The 25,338-nt window shown below is 37.2% G+C and overlaps 2 protein-coding genes across 4 annotated transcripts in view; one reads left to right on the forward strand and one right to left on the reverse strand.

The window, feature by feature from the left end:
- LOC134845598 (cysteine protease ATG4A-like) overlaps positions 1–25,338 on the forward strand; it is a 245,316-nt gene that overhangs the window by 97,401 nt on the left and 122,577 nt on the right. The gene's annotated exons all lie outside the window — the stretch shown is intronic.
- On the reverse strand, positions 122–24,928 carry LOC134845534 (histone-lysine N-methyltransferase EZH1-like). 3 transcript variants are annotated; one of them, XM_063862464.1, is made up of 5 exons: positions 22,830–24,928; positions 22,105–22,128; positions 1,666–2,167; positions 1,006–1,314; positions 122–681 (listed from the first exon to the last, which is right to left on the reverse strand). In XM_063862464.1, exons 1-5 carry the CDS (start codon positions 24,915–24,917, stop codon positions 434–436), a joined length of 3,171 nt encoding a protein of 1,056 aa, XP_063718534.1. In that variant the 5' UTR covers positions 24,918–24,928; the 3' UTR covers positions 122–433. The 3 variants fall into 3 exon arrangements, with proteins under 3 accessions (XP_063718534.1, XP_063718533.1, XP_063718535.1); XM_063862463.1 differs by having other exon boundaries at positions 122–676; positions 1,001–1,314; XM_063862465.1 differs by lacking the exon at positions 22,105–22,128 and having other exon boundaries at positions 122–676; positions 1,001–1,314.

The raw sequence follows: 25,338 nt of genomic DNA on the forward strand, positions 1-25,338 counted from the left end.
TGAAAAACAGAAAATTGATATGCTGCACTACCTTTCAACTTGACTGATACAGAAAAAAAAACAGCAGCATTTAATTTGAACATAAAATTGAATTGAAAATTCAAAAGTCAAATCGATTAAAATCAAGAAGCAGCAAATCTCGTCACCGAAAATATTCAAACAAACAAAATTCGGAAACATTTTGACACTTTCTGAAACACAAATGCAATCAATCAAAATATTAATATTATCATCACTTCACCCAACGCAGAAGCAAAATATTACAAGCAATTCAACTAACATAAAAGAGCCCAAAGGATCAAATTCAGGTTTGTTTTAATAGTTTCAATTGCTTCGTCTTTTCATGTCCGGAATTCAGATACGATTAGTGACAAATGATATTCTGGTGGACTTCAATAAACCATTAAGCCAAAAATACTTGACTGGTTCCACTTCAGTAATCGTACGTGTAGTCTCCTAATTCATTGTCACTACCCGACAGACTAAACGTCTTTCCAGCCGCTTTATTACCGTCATCTTCCGTGTCGTCATTAGCCGAATGGTCCGAATAAATCGACTCCTCGTCCGCTGCATCTTCGTCTTCGTCTTCACTCTCGCTGTCATCCTCATCTGCACTGTCGTCTTTGCGCCCGTTCACTCCTTTTCGGCCACTGTAACGGTAGTTGTAGAACAATTCCTCACCTAAGGGTGCAAAAAAGATAATGAGTGTCCTATAATTGGACCAACGTCTACCAACCCCAAATTAGCCCCATTAAGATCTAATTTACCTCTTTACGAATATTAAAGTTGTGACCATTCAAATCTAAGCTTTTTGCGGGAGGGGAGGAGGCGGGTTTTCAACTATGGATAACTCTCCCAAAAGCGACCAAAAAACGTTTCTGAGAACTGAGAAAAGTTAAATTATGACCCCAACAGATTCAAAGTGGCATTTCAAAATCATTTCATGAGTCAAGCAAGTTTTCATTCATTAGTTTTCCCGTCTGCCAACCACGATAGCAACCTCACCTGGTCTGATTGGACGTAACGAGTACACTCCAATTCTGTGATCTCCACAAACCTGCACCACTCTTGCAGTGCAGTTGGCACGCTTGGCCGAATGGTTAATAAACCTCATTTTGGACCCCATATTCGTAGCGTCCACTACAAATTCACTGTTCAAATTGAACAAATAGCTGTTGAATATTAGGTCGTACATTTTGCCCCGTCTCTCGGCCTCGTTCTGGGACACTACTTCGCCTCTGTACTCGCCGATGAATTCGCCCTGTCGGATTGCGAAAGTGGCAAACAGACCCCAACCAGACACAGAAGAAACACCTGTAAAGTATGTCATTCCCCAGTCATTATCATCCAGATTCTGCCATTTTTTAAATTATTTGACAACTCAATATTTCTTTTCCCGTTCAGCTCTTGCGCGTATTTAAATGCCTTTGAGCTACTCAAAATTCGTTTAAATATAAGAGAAGAAAAATTAAATACAAGTTAGCATGGCTGCAAGTTTTGTCGAATAACCAACCTCACCAACACTACGCTTTGGTTTTAGTTTCATTATTACGATATGATTTTTTCAAATCTCAGCGTGGAGAATGTGACATCACAATATTCATCACATGAACTTTGGCACCGAAAAATTTCGGAATTGAAAGAAATTATTAACACGAAACTTACCGACTACTATCTTGCTAGAGTCAAACGGTCTCTGCATGTAATTATTCTCACACTGCCTCATTCCATTTCTCCTCAAGTACTCCCTTCTAATCAATTTATCCTCCGTATCATCCTTCTCCAACGCACTTATCACATCTTCATCATGCTTCAGCTCGTGAGAAATCGGCAACGAGTTACGCTCTGTGAATACACTTCCAGTTGTCGTGCAACAATTCTTACACAAATCTGGATCACATTCACGTGCCGCCATAAGACACAGACATTGCGACTTGTTGGTACAAGGACCCTTGCATCGACATCCGGGGAACCGGTTTGGACAGTCAGGATGACAGTTGCATGACTTGTCACAGAAAGAGCTCTTGCCGACACAGACGCAAGATTCAGTAGTCATTCCACAGAGAAGTGGCCGACCATCTTGGAACTGTTCGTGTTGACATGTTTGGTAGTAAGGCATCTTTGGCAGATTCTGCTGCTTGGCTAACACTTTCATCACAGAGTCCATCTAAACATCGCAATCGAAAAAATTCGAAACTTACAATATACCAAACATCTGAATTCTGAAAATGCCCAGAAAAAAGCCTTAAAAATTTAAAGCCGAACTTTGATGATGGTACCAATAGATGAAAAATGCAAAATGAAAAATGTCGAAGAATATGACATTACAAAATATTTCGAATCATTACAATTGGAAACTATGATCGCAGCCACAACCCATGTTAAAAATTTTAATATGTTCAGAAAACGAAAAACAAAAACTTCAAATAATTCGCAAATTATAGAATTCGTTCAATTGAAAAAAAAAATTAATTTTCGTGTTGAGCATTCGTGCTGCAATTAATGGAATGCAGTTTTTTAGCGTTTGAAGAAGAGAAACTTCTTTGAGAAGAGAACTTTTATCAACGTTCCAGTATTGCAATAACTCAAATTAAAGTATAATAAAACACAAAAAAAACTCAAAATTTCAATAAGCAATGAAATTTTTGTATTTTCAACATGGTATTTAACGCTGCTTACAAAGACGCCAAAACTTGAAAAATCGGAGAAATTAGTCAGATCTCGGGCTAACCGCTGATCCGACTCATATTTAATGATGAATTATCATACAATGTACAATATTTCATGACTTTTCCTCTTCAATTTTAAGCTGCTGAATTCTAAAAATGCACAGAAAAATGCCTTAAAAAAATTAAAGCCAAACTTTGCTGCACTACGCAAATAAAACACTAAAAAGAGTTATAGCTGCACTACGCAAATAAAAAAGAGATAAAAATGGAGCTTCACACCACTTACGATAATCAAAAACATATCATGACAAAGTACTCGAGAATAAATGAGACGAAAGTCAAAAACCGACAGTTTTTTTAATGTCGGAGAAATAATCCATCAATCAAAAAGTCGCTCTCACGGAAATTCAATTAGAGGAAAGCATATCCAAAAGGGCAGTGGTCGGCTTAAGATTAAATTGCAACACAATTTAAAAAGCGCTAACTAAGCCGACATTAAGAGACGCTCGATGAGTAAAAAAATATGTCATAAAAACTAAATATTTCTAACTAAATATTATTACGAAAAAAAAAAACGATTGCACTTGAAACGAAGTAATATGAGGCGAACAAAGGATGGTTTTGTCGAGAAAAAATCAACAAATACATATTAAAAACGCGGAAACAAAGCCAAAAATGTTTGCTAGAAACTCCAACCCAAAAGTTGTATCCACTTCAAAAGTTGTCCAATCCACAAAAAGTGGAAATATAAATCTACACAAGAAAAAATGCATATCAAATATCGGCTACAGTCCCACGATAACATCCTTGCCCAGCTTCATATTAAATATTTGAGATAAAATTGGCCAAAAGATGACACCATTTTAGCAAATTAAAAAAAAGACATATTTTTTAAAACAAAATTAAAGCTCGTCAATTCGAACATCATAACTGAAGCCTTAGAAAAACTGTTTAGGTCGAAAATTCAACATTGAAAAAGTTTGCCACAAAAATCCAACAGAGAATCGAGCCGCAGATTTACATTAAACGGAGCGCAAACGCTACTTTACATCAGCTGACCTTACTTTAAGTATGAGCATAATAAAAAAAAATGATTCAGTCTGAAGTCGATACGAAACTTTCAAAAAATCTACGAAGCTCATATTTTTGCCAACAAATTTCACAAATCGAATCTAACTAAGTTTCATTGATGAATATTTGCATAAGCATGCAAAAAAGCAGTAAACCTCTTAGATAACATTAATTAGCTCGTAACTATCCTCAAAAACGCTAGACCGAAACCTATCGGTATTTAATCTCCTCCAAAAATATATTTTCATTGAAAAATATTAGTGTTGGGAGCAACTTTTATACCACCACAGAATTAAACTGGACAAACAGTACTCCCAACTGCTTACGCTGCAATGTTACGAAAGCATTGAGAACTGATTATCTGAAAGGGCGAACTCTTAAACGAAAAAAAAACATTGAAAATTTACAAAACAGTATTTAAACTCAAAACTTGCTTTGATAGCCCAAATATTATAGCCCAAATAGGGTGCTAAAAAAACCGACATTAGATTAGCCATAAATTAATTAAGAAAACGAGCCGACGGATTTTTAAATGAATCACAAAAAAAATATTAAATATTTTTTTTCCATTTTTTTACGAGAGTCAATGAGGTTATTTCAGAAATTTCGAAAAAATCTATTAGACACTACAAGATCCAAAAAACAAAAAATCACAAGGCATCTTCCGATTAGCAGGAAAGGGAAAAAAAGAACAAAGATGCGAAGCGGATCACCACTTGCGATTGAACAAAGTCGAAAAAATGGAAAACGTTGAAAAAACTTAGTAGTACCAAATATTTAAATTTCTTATGTCTCAATAGAAATTCATTCTAGGTTAACAAAGCAGAAATTTGAGTATCAAATTAGCAACGGAACAACTTACAAAGAGGAAACAAAGGCGACAATCTTTGACCAGACACAGGTTGAGCAGAAAAATTTAAGAATTCAGAAAAACACCTTTACAGTTTTAAGTCCCAGGCGAGACTAGAATTAACAATAGTTGCTCTTTCAGCTACAAGAGAAGTTGCCTATAGCATGAAAAAAGAAAAATCATTGATGTAGCAACTAAGCCGACGATCTTTGAGCAAATACCGGTTGCGCCGAAAAAAATGATTAATATACCTGCCGCACGCAAATACCTGTCGCACCACATCATAGGAAACAAAGGCGACAGCGTTAACTGAAGGCTAAATGGGAAGGATCCTAACGGATGGGAAGGGCCTTTAAAACAGCAAGTTGAAGAAAAATTAAAACGTGTAAGAAAAGTTGTTTACTAGAAAAAGTCTTGTTCCCGATTTCAAGACACCTGCTTTCGCTAGTGTATCAATACCTGATTTGATCAAATGGAATTTTTGTCATTAAACAAATCGAAACAGTCTGATCGTATAAATACATAAAAAAAACAGAATTATTAAAAATCATTAATAAAACACATGCTTTACAAAAAAGCCGAAAAAATCAGTAACAAAATAAAACAAACTTCGTTTAAAAAAAACGGGAAAAAAGAGATAATTCAGATCGAAAAACGCGAATCCGAAAAAAACTTCAAGAAAAATACTTGAAAAAAAAATATAATCGGAATCGGACTACAACTATTTTCTACCTTGATGTAAGTAGTTTTACTTGAATTTTCAAGAAAATGAGAATGTCTGAAATTAACCATTTCTACACATTTGACCAATTTGCACCTAACGTTTTTTAGGAAGAAAAACAGTCTACCCGATTGCAATACCCTTGCTTATCGCAAGGGTAACTAAGCCTCGAATTAGTAAAAATTCGGCTACGTCTCGGATTGGATCTGCGACCTTGAGATTATGAGTTTCGCAGACTAACCACTCAGCCACCGACGCTTCAAAAATCACAAACAATCGCCATAAATAAATCAGAGAACCGATGATACGAAATTTCCAATGCTACAAATCGTGATTATAGCAGAAGGGCCAGCAAATAACTGAACACTTTTAAAGAACACTTTTAATTGCCAGTAGTGTTAGAAAAAAAAGGTTTGAACAAATACACTAAGGCTAGTAAGCTCGCGAGTTTAATCACACCGATCAAATTACGTAAGCAAGTTTATAAGGGGCTTCAGCTTCTAAAACAAAAACTGAAGCCCAAAATCAAGAGTTGTATTTATTGAAAGTATAGACAAAAAGAGTATAGAATCGAAAAAGTAAGATCAAGCATCAAAAGAAAGGCTCACAGTACCCCCGATTTAAATTTTAAACAATAAAGTACAAACAAGTGAAATAAAACATGGCAAGGCATGGTTTAGTTCAAAAATACATGCTTTAATATTAAACAAAGCGATTAGGCCGAAAAACCATGGTAGATGAAAGTCCGCAGGCTAGCAGTAGCAATTAAATCTATTTGCACTTGACTGAAGACTGTGGTTGAACCATGTAGAGAAAGCGTATAATTCTTAAACACGTAAGCTTGGCTTAAACATGGCTGAAAATGTCTCAAATATATAATATTAGCGCACCCAACGCAGCGAAGCTGCTTTGATACAAAGATTGCGAACATATAAGGTAACACATTATTTAAGGTGAAAAAGGGAAGTAAAATTAAATAATTGGTTGAGAACTTTTAACTTCTTCAAAATCAGTATTTCAAACGCATTGATAAAAAATTGCCAATGCATAACAAAAAAACCACCACATGAAAAAACAAAGAATAACCAAAAAAATCAGCAAAGCATCCAACAATTTTTCCTTTTTTATTATTTGATGATTGTAAAAAAATGAACTTTCAAGTTCGTTATTAAAAAATTGAAATATTTTCAAATTACTCGGTTTTATATACTCGCATTAACTCAAGAAATAAAATTCTAAATTGGCTGACAGCGTTTAACTGCACTTTTTGCAATTAAAACAACATCTGAACGATTTCAATTGTAAAATCACTAAAATCACCAATCAGATTCTCGTTAAACTTAATATTTGTTTTTATTACCCGATACGCATATCAATTGATTCCATTAATCGTTTAATCAAGCTATTTACTTTGAAACGATTCTTAGTTACTGATTAATAAACTTTCAATCTTAGTGAAACTTTTGTGAAAATCTTTGTAAAACCTCTGGAAAAACACTTCAAACTTCAAAGACTGTGGTTGAACCATGTAGAGAAAGCGTATAATTCTTAAACACGTAAGCTTGGCTTAAACATGGCTGAAAATGTCTCGCTTAAATATATAATATTAGCGCACCCAACGCAGCGAAGCTGCTTTGATACAAAGATTGCGAACATATAAGGTAACACAATATTTAAGGTAAAAAATGGAAGTAAAATTAAATAATTGGTTGAGAACTTTTAACTTCTTCAAAATCGGTATTTCAAACGCATTGATAAAAAAATTGCCAATGCATAACAAAAAAAACCACCACATGAAAAAACAAAGAATTACCAAAAAAAAATCAGCAAAGCATCCAACAATTTTTTCCTTTTTTATTATTTGATGATTGTAAAAAATTGAACTTTCAAGTTCGTTATTAAAAAATTGAAATATTTTCAAATTACTCGGTTTTAAATACTCGCATTAACTCAAGAAATAAAATTCTGAATTGGCTGACAGCGTTTAACTGCACTTTTTGCAATTAAAACAACATCTGAACAATTTCAATTGTAAAATCACTAAAATCACCAATCAGATTCTCGTTAAACTTAATATTTGTTTTTATTACCCGATACGCATATCAATTGATTCCATTAATCGTTTAATCAAGCTATTTACTTAGAAACGATTCTTAGTTACTGATTAATAAACTTTCAATCTTAGTGAAACTTTTGTGAAAATCTTTGTAAAACCTCTGGAAAAAGACTTCAAACTTCAAATACTGAAAGGATCTGAGCGGTCGACTTTGGAGGCCACATCTACAACCTCTTTGAGTAGCTGAACATCAGCCAACCATAGCGTCAAAATTATCATAAATTGAGAACCTTTTTCAAATCTACGCTTATATAATTTGAAGTTTCAAAAAAAATACGTAATATCTCGTAATCAAAAGGAGTTTGAGCCTTCATACGTAATAAGGCCACATTTCAACAACTGGAAGTAACCTAAAACCACCCCAACAAAAAATGAACAATTTCAAATAATGAGAAGTATTTATTTTATCGAAGTTTTTTAAAGTAACGCCATAACTAGGAAACTAAAAAACGATGAGATGACAAATTTGAAGGCCAGATAAAAACGTTCTGAAAATACCTTGACAGCACCCCACCATGCAGTTGAGAAATTTTAACTTCGATTTTTTTTTTGATCTCATCTTTGAACAATCATATGAAACAGATTATCTCGAAAACTTGTACGTTTTGAGCAGCCACATTTGCAGGCAAGATTTGCAAACCCTTTGAGCATGCTGACAGCACCCAACTATAGAGTAAGCAGTTTCAATTTTATAAAATTTCAACCTAATCTATTCGAATTTTTTTTAGAAATCATATAACACATATCTCGGAAGCCGAAAGGTGGGGGCACAATTTGGAGGCACAATTTAGAGTCAAAATTGGAGGCACAATTTGCAACCTATGAAAATACCTTGACATCACCCAACTACATTGTTAAGAGTTTCGAATATGTTATCTTTATAAGATCTAAATTTCGAATTTTTCAAAAAATCACAAAAATCGTCCACGTAAAGTAAAGCATTTGGGTATTCGAACTTGGTGTACAAATTCACAGCCCCTAGGATAGCCCTGACAGCACCCCACACAGGGTCGTTTATTTTAAATTTTATTAAAAAAACGTTGAAACGAAAAACGCACGTAACAAAGATATATGGTTGAATCCCACCTTTAAACTGCCCTCCTCCTTCCCTCCCATGCAGGCATTATAGCTAGAGCCTAATATTTTGGCCTTCAAAATAGCCTAGCATTCATAAACTGGAAAATCGAAAAAACTTTCTAAGCATTGCACTATATGTAGATAATTTTATGATGCGTTATGCGCTTAACCGTTGCAAAAAAAGCTTACACATGGCAAGAAACATGCCACACGCATTTAATCGTAGTATAGATAGAAGACAGAATGGCACAGAAACAATTCCTCGGTAAACAAAAATAAATATATATTTTGTTCAATTTATATAGTTTAGTGTTTTTCAAACAATTTTAATCAAATATTATCATTTTTGCGCACAATTAACTGAAAACAAATATAAAATTTTGCATTTGATAGAAACATTCACGTGAAAAGTACAGACATCTAAGATAATCATAATGACACACAATCAATCAGAAACAAAAAGAGGAGTGATCACTTAACAAAACATAGCTAAACGCTGAATCGCTAAACTGAACTCGCTCCGATACCGCTCAATACTGTCGCTAAACGCTACCGCTAATGACAAAGACTATCTTTAAAATTCATTAACTGAACCTCCCTAAAAAGAATTTGCGATTCTGGTCTGACCACTGTCGATTAGCCGCAATCGAAATAATTGTAATGCTATTAATTTGAATATTTTCAACCAGCTTTTATCAGATTTGAGAAAAAGATACGACATAAGACGAAATTCTGCAATCATTTTCAAAAATTATTTTTTGAAAAGCTACCGTTGTTTCCAAGCTTGCTAGTCTTACAAATTAGGTTACATGTTACAAGAATTGGCATGCCAGCTAGTTAGGCCGTAGCAGTGCGCCTACGAGGCAGTGGGGGGAGCTGAAAATTGAACCTCAGCCGCATCAATTCAAAATCCTTTTCTTAAGATTCGGCCTAACGTCAGTTACTCGCTCAGGCGCGGATCTAGGAAATTCTCGAGGGGGGATTTTCAAAAATAAATTGAAAATTTTATTGACCTTTTTTTAGGCCAACCAAATTAATTTTTTGGGCTCTCACAAATCACTATAAGGACCATAATTAGACAAAATTTTCTGCGCCGCAGGCAAATTTGGGAAAAAACAGGCCTAAAAACGCGTTTTTATGCACTTTTTGGACAACTTCGACCAAAAAATCGCATTTTTTTCGGCTGGCGCTCCCCCCTCAAAATGAGTATAGATTGGAGCCAAAGGCGCCTTTAGAAAAATTTTAAGGTCAGTCAGCCAAAAATGGATACCTCAAATACTACATAGAAGGGTTCCTTTGGGTCGGTAGGGGGGGGGGGTCGAATCCCCCAAATCTGCTACTGTACTCGCTTATTCTAACAAAAAACAAGAAAGACTTTCCACTATCAATTGCCGAAAGAACTTCACCAAGCTGCCTTTCTGAGAGCACATACTTGCACAAAAATTACTGACAGCAACCAGTACTCTTTCATTTAGCCCACTTCGCTTCTGCTGTATAAAACCCCAAAACAGAAACTATAAACATGAATTCAATCTTGGCTTAACAAAAAAAACTTAGCGTCCCTTGCAGAATAAAGACCATTGATTCAAAAAAAACAGAAATCAAATGACGATTAGCCAAATACATATAACTCGTAAATACGCTTGCCTGAAATAAAACATTTTGGAAGCCAAAAACTTGATCAGTGAAAAAGCGACAGCAAATTTGAAAACAGAGCAGTCAGTGAATTGTGAATCAAAACGATATAGATACAGCTGCTCAGGTATTTGGTATGCCGCCCATTCTTTGGTAAAAAAACTATACTGAGTTGATACTTTGCGTGATTACATGAACTGCAGAACCATTTACATGCCCGATTTACACAGAAGGCTCTCAAACCTTAAATAATCCGATGACGGCAAATCAATTATTCCCAAACAAAAGCCAAAAAATAAATGATTTCGGGGGACAAAACAAATATTTCACCATAAATCTTCATATACGAAACTTCTCCCTGAGCTGCATTACTTTGAACGTATTCGAACCTCCGTGTTCTGTGGAAAAGGCTTCTCAAGCAGAAAAAGCTTATAACCACTAAAAACTCTCAAACTAATCGCAACATTAATTAACCCTCTCGTCAGTCCTCGAAAAGGAAACTTCGGAGAGGCAGGGAATCATGTTAAGGATAATCAACCTACATAAGCAAACGGAAAAAAGGGCACTTACTGATGCATCAACTCCCCGGCTAGTCTTAAAAAGTCAATTTTTACAGAGTGAGAGCGGTGTGAATTGAAAAAAAAAACAAGACAGAAAATTCCGATTTTGGCTTTTTAATTATCAGAAAAAAAACAGTCAAAAACAAATTTTCACGCTGGAAAGTCAGCCTGACTTCAAACAAAAATCTATACGTTCCTGATGAACATTAAAATGTCGAAAAGACGAACAGGAAAACCGTTTTTAATATGCACAAAATGATTTAAAAAACATGTTTTACAAGTTCGACAAGGATAAAAAACTGGAAAATTGTATTACCTTTTGCAAATTTCAAAACAAGTTGAAACCTGAAAACTATTTTGCACAAAGGACGAGAAAAAAATAACTCCACATACACAAAATGGTTTGAAAGATCAAGTGAACAGAAGTGAAAACTACAAAGAATGCACAACACTGAACTAATACTAAAAGTTTGATCGTGGAAACAAAATTATTATTGGTTAGACTTGAAAAAAAACTGCAATAATAAAAAAATCGTCGAAGAATTTACTTCATGGAAAACTGGTATAACTCGGAACTTGCATTATAGCGCTTAAAAAGAAGAACTAAAAAAAACTATGTATGGGCAGAACGGCCGAGAACAACTAAAAAAGACATCGGAAAATAATGAACTTACCTCCAAAAATTCAAATTCAACCAAACAATAATAAGAAAAACAAAGTTTTTAACAGCCAGGAAAAAAATCTAAGCTATCAAGTGAATCGGCTAGGGGTCTTTATACAAAACACACTGGAAAGCAATGAAACAAAAGACAAACTGCAATTGTTGACAATAAAATTTATCGAAAAAATTTATATATAAACCGCGAAAAGTTATCATCTATCATTTAACTCCCTTAACCCGACTCAATGTGGCTTTCTGTACCCTTTAAAATATTTCCCATTTAACAACAATACAATTTTATTTCACATTATGTAATTCGAAGTAATAACCTGTACCTGCAACTCATTGAGTGTTAATTAATTCTTGCCATAACGTGATAGATAGATAACCAATTTTCCTGTAGCAGTATATAATCTGTCAATTTGATTGTAAATTTTTAAACTCAATTATTTTAACTGTAAACAGTCAAAAACTTAAAACCACCCGGGAAGATTTCTTCTTGTGAGGTAGTGTGACATCACTGCATGATGTCATGCATTCTTATGCTATAATAGATTTCATAAATAACCTTGTTAATGAAATGAAGTTCATACATTTATATTTATTTAACTATGTAAATATTGATGGTAATTAATACCAATCAAGAGAGATTTATACCGAGCTACTAATCAATTGGGTAGACTTGAACAGAATAAAAAATTACAATCATGCTCTAACTTGCGCCGATCGTCTAGCGATATTCCAGAAGTTAAGAACCGAATCCTGCGTCCTTAAAAGCAAGATAAGTCTTAACCGCTCGAGACATATAAATTATGAATACAATTCAATAATAATTGATAGCCAGTAGCGCTAATTACTATCCGAACAGCTTACAACATTAACAATAAACGACGATATAGCTGTCCACAGCCATCCGAAGGGACACTATATCACATGGTGACTGTCGCGGAAGATTCTACTTCTGGATTCACCAAAAGTCATCGGCACATGCAATCTTCATCACACGAGCGGACAACGACAACCGCACTTTGCTGAAACAGAACAGGGCAACACAACCCGTTTCACCCAGCAACGCTCAGATGTGGAAAGCAGAGCAACATTCAGCGAACAACTGAGACAGACAGGGAGAAAAAGAAGACAATGACGACTTTTCAACATTTCTGGCCTGACAGTTTCTCCAATCTACAGAAGCAGATGTGGATTGTGACCTACAACATCACTACTTCTTGTTCCAGTCAGAAGGCAGGGCAGCTGAGGTACTGACAAGGCAGACAAAGAAAGCAAATCTACAGGTTTTTCAACAACCAACAAAAAACAGTTAGTTAAAACAAAACTCGAAACTCAAACCTGCAGTAAATTGATATAATTATTGAGCTTCCCCACCATAGAAGTGAAGTAACGGAACCTATAGCACAACCATATAATTGCATCAATAAATCTGATCAGTGATACTGCTAGCTTTCTTTAAGAGCTAATTTATATAGTAAACACCCTAGTGTTCCCCCTAAATTGAATAAGTGCTGTATCTTATCATCAACTGTATCATCCTGATATTCATTCGATTGTAATACGATGGCACACGCGCAAGTTTCGGTCGAACCCTATGGAGGAACGGAAAAAGAAGACTTTTCAGAATTCGAGCAACTTTTTCAAGGCTACATCGAAGTAGCGACGATACCAAACGCGCAACAAGCGAACTTCTTGCAACTCCACCTACGAGACAACGCGCTGCGATTCTATCAGACACTAGGACCAGCAACTCGAGCGAACGTTCCAGCAAGTCTCATAGCACTCAGGGATCACTTTTGCAACCCTCAGCTTCAAGAAGTCCACGTTTTGAAGCTAGAACAACTACGATTCAACCCGAAAACCGATACTCCCGAGAATTTCCTCGTGAATTTGACGAAAAAAGCGCAGCGAGCGTATCCGACACCAGATTTGCCAGCTGTTGCTCCAATAGATGGTACATTAAATGGAGCAGCACTAGACGCAGACACAGCACGATTTCATCGGGAAACTGCCCAACGACAAGAACGAATTGATGCAGTAAACGACAATCGGAATGAACAACTGAAACGATTGTTCATCAAAGGAATGCCAGGCTGGCTACGATCAAAACTGATGGAACAACCATCTGCAACTACAGTTCAGGAACTGTGCAACCTGACCAAGAAGCAAATCACAATTCGTGAGATTTGCCGAAAAGACGATTACCCGGAAGACGGCTTTAACGAAATAAACGACAAAGTGTCAGAAAATCTAATAAGCGCTATCACAAAATTGTCCACAAATCAGGAAAAAATGGAGAAGCAGCTTAACGAAATGAGATCACAAATAACTGAGCAGTCGAATAAACAATCGAATCCGCTTCCCGAACAAAATCGGAACAACAACAGTCAGAGTGATCAGTATAGTGGTCAGCAGCCAAACACAAATACTTGGTATGGACAACAACGAGGCAACAGAGGTGGAAGACGTAGAAATAATTGGCAAAAAAATTTGATTTCAACAATACTCAGCCAAACTTTCACCATATGCCACCAGTTGCACAACAGCCATATTCGCAATTGTACCCTCAAAATCAGCAGTACCCAAACAAGTACCAAAATCAACAGCCAATGGTTCAAATGCATCCATCAGCACAATTCCAACAGTCCCAGAATTATCCGACGCAACAATTTGTCGCGAATCAAATGCCACAAGCTGAAACGCAAAATCCAAACGGACCTTTCGTACCAATGATGCGATCATCAGCCAAATTTTGTGACGTTTGTGGATAATTTAACCACACAGCAAGTCAATGCTGGTGGCGACAGAAACCACAAGGACGCGGACAAAACTTCCCGTTTCCAAACGAGCCAAAAAACTAATAAAGCCACTGAGTCAGCCCCCCAAATCATCTAAATCACCTAAATCATCATCCAACGAACTTTTCCAACCTGATGAGATATTCAGCCTTTACGCAATAATTCCTGCGGAAGGAACAGTACTGACATACACGAAAATACGTTTCTCATCGGGATTACAACGTAGAGCCCTGGTCGATACAGGAGCCTGCGCAAATGTTATCTCAAAACAGACATTTGAAGACCTAAAAGAAGAAAAATCGTTATTTCGCCCTCTTGAAGTAAACGAACCAAAACTTAAGAGAGTTAGAATGGCAGGAGGACAACAAGTCTCCATTGAAACAGAAGTAACGCTAGAATTCCGATTGGCAGACATGACTTTTATAGAATCATTTCTCGTTCTTCACGCAGCCAATTCAATAATTTTAGGAAATCCCTTCTATAAAAAACATCATATCCATGTCTGTCCGAAGTATAATCTACTGCATTTCAAAGACATGACCCTTCAAATCAACGAAATAAAACCTCCAAACGAGCCAAGAAGAGTCAATAGAGTGAAAAAATTCCCATTGATTCTGACAAAACATCAAACAATAGCCCCGCATCAGACAATTCTTGTAGAATGCCAGCTAGAGAACACATGTCAAGACATGGAAAAACTACCGGAATCGTAATTCCAGCTCAGGAATTTGAAGAAAACTGTGAAATTGCTTTCACCTCTTCAATAAGCGAAGTGCTGAAAAACAACCTGTTGTACATCACAGCGTTTAACATCACCGATCATCACATTACTTTGCCTTTCAAAACCGAAATTGGGAAATTTTCAATTCTGACTCTGACCGAAGCAGAAAATTTATTCCCTATCGAACCCGAAATGATTGCATTTGCAAAAATGAACCACCCGGACGATATTGAAATGGGTATTAATGAGCTAATTCAACAATCATGTGATAATCAGCAGCCCCAAATGAAGCATGAACCTGAGTATGAGAAATTTTGGTTTCCTACGCCTGAAACATGTCAAAACCCTGAATTACTTCCTCAAATCCAACGTGACATTTACGACCAAATTCTCCATTTTCAAGGTCTTGAAAAACTTGAACCGAAAACGAAATATCAAGATCGATTGACATTTATCAAGAATTTTAAGTGGGAGAATTCAGTGTTGACAGAAGACCAAAGGTCAAAAGTAGAAGATTTGCTTGTTGACTTTTCGGACATCTTCGCCAAACATAGATTCGATGTTGGGTACAATTCCGACCTCAAAATCAAACTCAAACCGGAACACACACGACCTTTGTATACACAAGGACCACCTACGCCGATACATTTGCGACATGAATTGACAGTGGAACTTGCCCTTATGCACTATTATGGACTTATAACAACATTGTCACATTCTAAATACAGTAGCCCACTATTTGCACATAAAAAGCCATCTGGTAAATTGCGGATGTTGATTGACCTCAGAAGGATAAACCATTTACTCAAGAATGACTATATCAACAGCAACTTTCCGATCTCAAACATGACCGATGCTTCGAACCACTTCGCAGGAAAGAGTTTGTTTACCAAACTTGATTGCTCACAAGCATACCACTGTGTGCAAATGGCAGATGACCTTTCAGTCCAACTTTTGGCATTTAACTTCGGTTCGCGAACTTACGCATACAAATGCCTTGCTCAAGGTCTAAGTAAATCAGTAACAGGATTTAGTTCTTTTATCCGACACTACCTTGATCCATGCTTAGCTGCGGACTTATGTACACAATTCATGGATGACATAGGGAGCGCTGTGTATAACTTCGATGAAATGATACCGACCCTTTCGAAAATATTCGAATGTGTACGGAAGTCAGGACTTAAATTGTCGCCGAACAAATGTGAGATCGGAACACAAAGACTGAAGTTCCTGGGTAACATAATCACACCAGCAGGAGTGTCACCTGAACAAGAGAAAATCTCCACGTTCTTAAAGAAAATCAAAATGCCACAAACTGTAAAACAAGTTAAACGACTAATCGGTTTTGTACAGTTCTTCCGCAACTATATGCCAAGCCTAGGAGAAAAATTGATACCCTTTTATCGACTCCTCAGAAAAGATGTTGCTTTTCAAACGGATGAGGAGCACCACGAAAGTCTCGAAGTGCTAAAGCATGATCTGATACAAGCAACAGACATAACACTTCGGTTACCAAAGCCAGGATTACAATACGTAATATTCTGTGATGCAAGCTATCATGGAACCGGTTTTGTGCTCATGGTTGAAGACTATGTGAAGACTGACAATAAAGGTGAAATGAAAACGTATGCACCAGTGTCTTTTGGATCAAGACTCTTCAATACAGCACAACTGAAGTTCTCCATATACTACAAAGAGTTCTTAGCTCTATATTTTGCTCTCGATCATTTCTCTCATTTCAATACTGACTGATAATCGGAGCCTGACACAGTTTTTTCAAGCAAAAACTATTCCACCGTCAGTTTGGAATTTCTTGGATCGAGTAATGGCATTTGACATCATCATTGCGCATATACCTGGAAAAGCAAATTATGCAGCAGATTTTCTCTCAAGAATGCAAACAGACCCAGCAGCTTCTCTTTCCCTGAAACTAACGGACAAAATTCCAGTACGAGAGATTCAAATCGACACGACAGCTAAAGTACCTGATGCATCTCTCAACCTGATCCAATCAATGGAGGACTTTTTCCCCGAAAAGAAGACAATTGACGATAATCTAAGAACACAATTGATTAAACTAGGACTCTATGAAAACGTTTTGCGAGAGCGCAGCACGCAAGAAAATAACAATATCATCCAACCACAAAACTTCGTCCGACTATCAGGACCACTAATTGCCGCAGTTGGCTATCCTGATCCTGCTGACATTTTTCATGACCTGAATTTGAGTCACGAAGTTCTCAATCCGAAAAATGAACAAGAAAAGGATCCTGATATCGAAGATGTGAAGAACTGGATACGGAATGAACAAGTTCCAAACCTCACGTACGAAAACAGTCGAAAGAAGAAATATGCGAAGCAATTTAATCGACTCGTACTTGAAAACGACGTTCTGTACCGAAACTTCTTCGATGACACAGGAAAGGTGAAGTATAAACAATACTGCCTACCTAAACATCGTTGGAAAGAAGCTGTGTATCGACTCCACAACTCGCCAACTGGCGGACATCTTGGAATGACAAGGACATCAGAAGAGTTCAGAAAACGATTTTACCTTCCCGGCTTCACTGAATTCCTAACTAATACGATTAAAAATTGCCTGACGTGTCTGCAACTTAAACAGGCAACGGCAAAGCATCAGATTCCACCACTACAACCAATTTCATCATTGCAATGTTTCCCAGGCGATATGATGCAAATTGATATAGTTGGACCAATGAAGTCACCTGTCTACAAGTTTGTTCTCACGGGAATCGATGTATTCTCGAAATACTTGTTTGCAGCCTCATTGACGAATGCCAGTGCGGATACCGTTGCGAGAGAACTCACAAAGATGTTCTTTGTTCATAGTTATATCCCGAAGAAGATTCTAGCTGATCTTGGAAAGACATTCACTTCAGAACTGATGCACGAATTGACAACATTGCTCGAGATTCAACTTAACCACGCGACAATAAAACACCCGCAGACTATTGGTCTTGTCGAACGATCTCATGTACCACTTAAACGAATCCTAAAGCTGAACACTAATGAACAATTGTCGGACTGGCACAAATATGTCCCATTGGCAACATTTATCCACAATACTTCATACTCTTCATCAATTGGATGCTGCCCAAGCTCAATTTTCCATGGAAGAGAAACGACAAAACCACTTGATCTCCGCTTTTCAACGAAAGCAATTGAAACAGTAACCGCTGAATCTGATTTTGTCACGGCAATGCAAGATGCGATGTTAGAAAAGTTCAAAGAAACGAAAAAGAACTTAATTTCAGCTTGCCATAAATACCGAGGATATTACGATCAAAAAGCACTTGCCCAGCCACTGAAACAGCATTCATTTTGTTTATTATTAAATCCTCTGTTGACAACACAATCAGATTTTGGGAGCATATCAATGCAAGTCTGGATACCATTGTACAGAGTTGAAAAAGTATTGACAAATTCAAACTACATCATTCGTAAAATGGGAACTAATTTCACACAATGCGTACACCGGATTCGTCTCAGACCTGTTATTCCACAGCATCAACCAGAAGATCTCGAGACTATTGATCCAAGCAAATTTGAAACGGATCCCTCACTTGGTAAATATCGAAGTGAACCAGGACTCTTCGACGATTCTTTGCCCAAACTCTTAGACGACATCCAACCCGCAACCGGTGGACAAAGCAACCTTCCCGATGCACCTGCTCGAATCCGACTGTCAGTACCTCTTGGAGGACCCGCAGCAGCCCCAATCGCTCCTGCAGCAGTCCCAATTCCCGCAGCAGCACCAATAGTTGCACCATTACCTCTGGTACCGCTACCAATAGCAGCACCGCCGCCACCAGCACTTCCACCGGACCCAGATCCAGAACCCTTAGCTCCACCTAAGTTTGAATACAACGATGAAATAAATAACGACGAACCAATGAACGAGACAGCGGTAACAATGCCTACTACTGTTAATCTCGAAAACGATGGACAAAACATGGCCCAAGAAACATCGCGAACGAAGCGCAAAGCAGCAGTCGAAGCCCGAGACAAAATATTTTGCCAAACGCGCTTCAGCAACGATGTGAGATATCACCCAATACCACCACGCGAATTGCAACCGCGAAAATTCAGCCTGCGAACAGTAGATGGACACGAAGTGGCTCCAATAACATTCAGCCCAAGATCAACTCAAAACGAGAACCGATCAAAAATGAAGAAGAAAGTAGAAGAGGCAAATGAATCTTTCCCTCAACGTGAAACGAAACGAAATATACTAAAAGACACAGTTAAACGAGCTAAGCAACTGACTAAAAGTAAAGATGGAGCTGGAAGCAGCAAAGATTCAGTGAATTCAATCTACCATGAACCAAATATCTTTGTCGGACCAGGAAATGTTTTATAGCGCACTGTGTCTCAAGTGACTTTCATATGAACAAAGGAGTAGCACGACAAATCAGCAGTGCCTATCCATGCATGAGACCAACCTTAAAAAGCATTGAACCACCAATAGTTGGGTCATCAGTTGCTGTGTCTTTGCCTTGGGAAAACAAGTCAATTTTCAATTTAGTTACAAAATCTCAATTTTTCGAAAAACCAACCAACTACAATTTGTCAAGAAGCCTTAATTGCATGAAGAAGCCGCTCCTCCAGAAAGGCATACAAGAGATGGCCCTACCAAAGATTGGATGTGGACTCGACAAATTGAAAGAAAGTAGAGTTTTCAGCCTCATAAGCGACATTTTCGAAAAAACGAACATCAAAAATTTCATTTACATATGAAACAAAATCTTGATATCATGCCTTACCGTTCATGCATTTACTATAACCCTTTCTAGCTCCAACAGCAACCAGCTGATGATGCAAAAATCGAAAAAGACGAAGTTGAGTCGGAAAAAAGGCAAAATTTCGAGAAAATGTCTTCTTTCAAATTCGAGATTTCCGCAAAAACGGACGTCCAAGACACCATATGCGTGGTACAACGGTTTCATACTCCTGGATCATCCTTATAGGCCTACCGGGACACAGGCAGGAAGTCGGCTCACTAGGAGATCTCAACTTCACGAGATATGGAAAAATCCACCTGTTGCCCATGTTTAAGCATTAGCTATAAAAAAGTTGGACGTCCCCCAAAAACGAGGAGAAGAAACAGTATCTTTTTTTGAGCCCAGTGACCACCAAATGGCCAAAGAGGAACGTGTATGAAGTCAGCTCACTAGCAGATCAAAATTGAGAAAGATACATCGTTTTCCGAAACTCCCATGTAATAAGATAGGCAAAAACGAGAAAAAAAATCTATGGAGTTATTCGCTAAAAACCCGAACTTAAAAGCTATGATTACGCCGGAAATCATCCACCGCAACCGTTGGGACAAACTTGATAGGCTGTCAGACACACTGAACATTTTCCTCGAGTCTTAAAAGATACGACCAGACCAAAAAATCTTCAAAAACTTTGAAAAAAAGGGGAATCCATCTTTTGTCATTCTGTCTTACGCTAAATTTTGCTCAGTCGAACCAGCAAAGTACTGGAACAGCCAATATGAGCGAAGTGCAGTGACAGCAGAAGAAAAAAATTGAAAACAAAAAGACAGATTCTTTATTATGAGACGATAGTGGCTAAAAAGCAAAAATCATCGTTAAAAAGTGGAATTCTGACTTCACACAAAAAGAAGTGTACCCTTGTCTTTCAGGGTGTCAGGCCACTAGAGGCACAAAATACCCAAAAGAAGAAGATGAGAATACTTCTTAACAATCAGATGCTATCTGAAACCCAAAGTGGCAACTTTTTAGCACGTACAACAAAGTACACATTGCTTTATAAGCTGTTTACTTCAAAAAAAATCGTGAATTTTTCGACAAAACAGAGCAATGTTACGTTGTTGGATACACATTCACAAAAACCGAGGCTAATAGAAGGATCAAAAAGCCCATATCAAAGTGAACAATAAACTTAGGCATCAATGGAGCAAAATGAATGACATGCACCAAACAATGGACGAAGTCAGCGATACGAAAATTTGAAACGAAACGACAAACAACAATAGTCTGCTACACGACACTACAGTACTTGCCGTGCAAATTTTGTTACAGTTGATAACTGACAATATCATGCTATCATCGAATTGACCCTATCATCTATCATTTAACTCCCTTAACCCGACTCAATGTGGCTTTCTGTACCCTTTAAAATATTTCCCATTTAACAACAATACAATTTTATTTCACATTATGTAATTCGAAGTAATAACCTGTACCTGCAACTCATTGAGTGTTAATTAATTCTTGCCATAACGTGATAGATAGATAACCAATTTTCCTGTAGCAGTATATATTCTGTCAATTTGATTGTAAATTTTTAAACTCGATTATTTTAACTGTAAACAGTCAAAAACTTAAAACCACCCGGGAAGATTTCTTCTTGTGAGGTAGTGTGACATCACTGCATGATGTCATGCATTCTTATGCTATAATAGATTTCATAAATAACCTTGTTAATGAAATGAAGTTCATACATTTATATTTATTTAACTATGTAAATATTGATGGTAATTAATACCAATCAAGAGAGATTTATACCGAGCTACTAATCAATTGGGTAGACTTGAACAGAATAAAATATTACAATCATGCTCTAACTTGCGCCGATCGTCTAGCGATATTCCAGAAGTTAAGAACCGAATCCTGCGTCCTTAAAAGCAAGATAAGTCTTAACCGCTCGAGACATATAACTTATGAATACAATTCAATAATAATTGATAGCCAGTAGCGCTAATTACTATCCGAACAGCTTACAACATTAACAATAAACAACGATATAGCTGTCCACAGCCATCCGAAGGGACACTATATCACAGCTTGCAATGCCTTAAGACCCTTCATGGCTCTAACAACACTTCCACTCACATAAAAGAAATTCAGCCTTCATAGACTAAAACGACAGAGGTTCTGGCGAACACCAGGAAGCCGGAAAGGTCATCGTCAAAAAAAATAGTTTCAAAAACGGATCGAAACGTTTACAGAGCTTTACGAAAGCTACAGTTGGATCGAATCCTATACTTCGTGATTAAAGTATAACATTTGATTGCTGGACAAAGAAAAAAATCATAAACAGCACTCTTGCTAATCGCAAGCGTAATCACTCCTCTACTCAATCTCCAAATTGAAAACTTCGGAGAACCAAAAAAAATCTGTTAGAGAATATTCAATTTGCCAAAAGGAACAAAAATTTAGTCACTTACTGTTGCTTCCATTCCTCTACTGGTCTAAAATGAGACAAGCACTTTTGTGCTTCTTAAACACAGGCTTAAGAAACAAGCGAAAAGATATCAATGTATATTTAAGTTCCAAATATTGAACTAGGAACTTCAAAAACAGAAAATACATATGATTAGTTTTTATTTTACACGAAAGCTCAATCATAAATTTCGATATTTGTTAGCAGAAAAAAAAGATAGAATTTTTCGTTAGCTCCAGTTGTAGCTCCCGCAGTGGTTAAATTTCACCATTTTTGGATACACAGGTTAGAATTACAAGAAAACTATATTTAAGGAATACGCTTCAAAATTGTCGCCGATGGGATTCAAATGTTTCGACGTGCAATTTCAGACTCTGCTGTCTGGACAGTTGAACCATATAACTTTGCTGTGTTTCAAACACCAGCCATAACTAAAGCGGCTAAATCACATGCTGATCAAAAACAGGAGCAGCACTCAAATACTGAAATCGAAAACTTTTGCTATGCGCTTATTTTTGCGAGTAGGACAAAAAGTGAATTCTAAATTTAACGCTAACTTTTGCTTGTGTAAATATTGTAAAACTTGATACTAACTTATTCTTGTTGCCACAACTTGGAAAACTTCCAAGTTTTGAGCCCGGATATTTGAATTAGATAGACGAAAGTCGCAGCTACGCAAATCCATTTATTATGATTGATAGAAATAACCAGAAAAAAAAGACAGCTAACCTGGTCTCGTTTCGTAACGTAAACTCCCGGGGCAACTTCGTATCGATTCGCAACCTCTGCACTTGCACTCATTTCGAATTTCGGTTTGGTATCTTTAAAATTCAGCCTGCTCAAAGATCCATCTTTCAACAACTGATTGAAAACATTGACACATTTTTTTCGCGGAAAGCATGACGCTATATTGCAAATATTCTTGCCATGTCCATCTTTGATAAGGTTAAGTAAAGTCAATTCGTGATTAGACCACATTGGCTCTTCGCTTTCATATCTTTTCGTCCATTGATTTCCCAATTCAGCTGATACGATAAAGTATATGCATTTATGATATTCCATGTAGCAGTTCTCTTTACATAACTCAATATTATTTTTAGGCAAGTCTGATAAAGCTTTCATTGGTTTTGGAAGTGGGATCGAATCGTGCATTTCGCAATCGTATCGATAACACCTTCGACAGAAAAATTTTGCAAATGTTTTCAAACTTTCTTCACGTGTAAATACTTTAGTCGTGTCAGTTAAGTCTCTTAGGTTTTTGATTTCGTTTTTATCGCTTGAAAAATTAACATATCGTTCTTTTAATTTGATGTAATCGTCACTTTTAAACATCTTTCCGAGTTTTTTAAAAACCGTAATGGGTGGATCTCGAATATTTAATTCAGGAGCTTTAATATTAACACCCATTGACTCCCAAACCATTTGGGTAATTTCCACAAACAAATGAGGCGGAATATCCTCGATTTCACCCCAGGCTCGAAGTTTACCTTCAAAATTATAAATCAAATCATCCAAAAATTTTTTGTCTTTCGCTCCCAACTCATCTCCCAAATAAGGACAGTTTTGCAACTCCGTCGCATCTGGAACCCGTACATTCACCGGTGTTCTAAGAAACTGAAAGTAAGGCGGTAGTCGCACTACCGGTTTCAATTCAATTACAGCTATTTCTTCTCCTGAAGCCGAATATCCGAACACATTTCCCCATTCTTCGACTGCCGTGAACGGAATTCTTCTGTCCTCTTCGACTTCAGCGACCTCAGTTGTCGGATCTGTCGTCGGTTCTGCTTTTGCAGCAGCTCTTTTTGCTGCACGAGAAGATTTTGGTTTCAAATCATCAGTTGGTGCTGTCTGAGAATCTTGAGGAGCCAAATTGGTTCCATTAACATCTGCACTTGCTTCAATAGCTTCATTTTTTGTTATACCACTAGTTACTGGTCCAGCAGCAATGTCAAGTTCCATCGAGGATTCGGGTTTGGGAACATCTGAAGCATTGGTAGCTGCAGCACCGCTCACATCATCGCTCGGTTTCGCAGCATTGCGCATCGCGGCTGACCGTCTTGGTCTATTGAGACGTTCGCTAGACAAGTCATCTTCAGGAGCTCCTGATGAGTTCGCAGCTTCAATTAGCACCTGTTGTACTTCTTCCACTTTCTTGCTTTGGTCTACAGATTCTGTCAGCTTATTGACCTCTTCTTTCGGTTTCTCGTACTTGCTGAAATCAATCAACGGGTAAACTTTCTCTGCCTCTTCTTTCAGCATTTTGTGCCTTTCCAGCTTGTCTCTCCTTTTTATTCGTTCCCGTTGCGTGTCACAAAAGTCTGCAAACGGTATTTCAAAATCACTTTGATTTGAATCTGAATCCTCATTTTCGTAGTAATTTTTCAGCCAGAAATTCTGCGTGAAATCCCGCTGCTCATTCAAAAATTCATCAAATTTCGCTTGAATGTCTTTTTTCAAGGCGTAATCATGTCTAGACAATGATGAACCACGGTTCGAAGTTTCATCTGCGCTTTTTTTTCTTTGTAAGTCAATTGTATTTCGAGACAGTCGAACAACGTCTGGTGCGTCCAAAAAGTGATAATTTTCTTTGTTCACACTGCCGCTCGTGTCACTATCACTATTAGCTTGAACTCCCCACCCGAGTTCTACAAGTTGCCGAGCAGCAGTAGTTTCAGTTGACTCAATTTTGTTCACCCTCGGCTCAAGACTGCTGCTTTCTTTGTTTGAGACGTTGGGTTCAGTTTCCATAGAGGAATTGTTGCGATCATTCATGACATCACGCAGAGGCGGCTCTTCCATGTTAACAGACTCAGTCATAAAATTTTACTGAACCTGAAATAAGGTTAATTCTAAAATAAAGTATTTAATATATCTTTCTTAATATTTAGATTGTGTATCTTCAGTCGCTATAAGTCCAGTAATGTGGATGCACTAAAACCCAAACAGTTTAAGACTAATCAACCGAGGGGTGAAGCAAAAAGCATCAGTCAATTTCTGGCTCTCTAAAATCTTCTGCAACAAAAGCAGATGAGGAACAGAGCCGATAAATATTTCCCTCAAATATAGCCAACAGACGGTTGAATAAGATCAATGAACGCAAAGAAACTGAAAAAAAAACACTTGACTTTGTTGAAAAAATCTAAATTTTCGAATTTCAAAAAAAAAATAGATTTAAGATATTTCTAGAACCAAATATGATTGGCGCTTTTTTGATAAGATTAACCCAACTTGAGAAAAC

Source organism: Symsagittifera roscoffensis, chromosome 5 (genome assembly GCF_963678635.1).
Source record: "Symsagittifera roscoffensis chromosome 5, txSymRosc1.1, whole genome shotgun sequence".
In the NCBI taxonomy this organism is placed as follows: Eukaryota; Metazoa; Xenacoelomorpha; order Acoela; family Convolutidae; genus Symsagittifera; species Symsagittifera roscoffensis.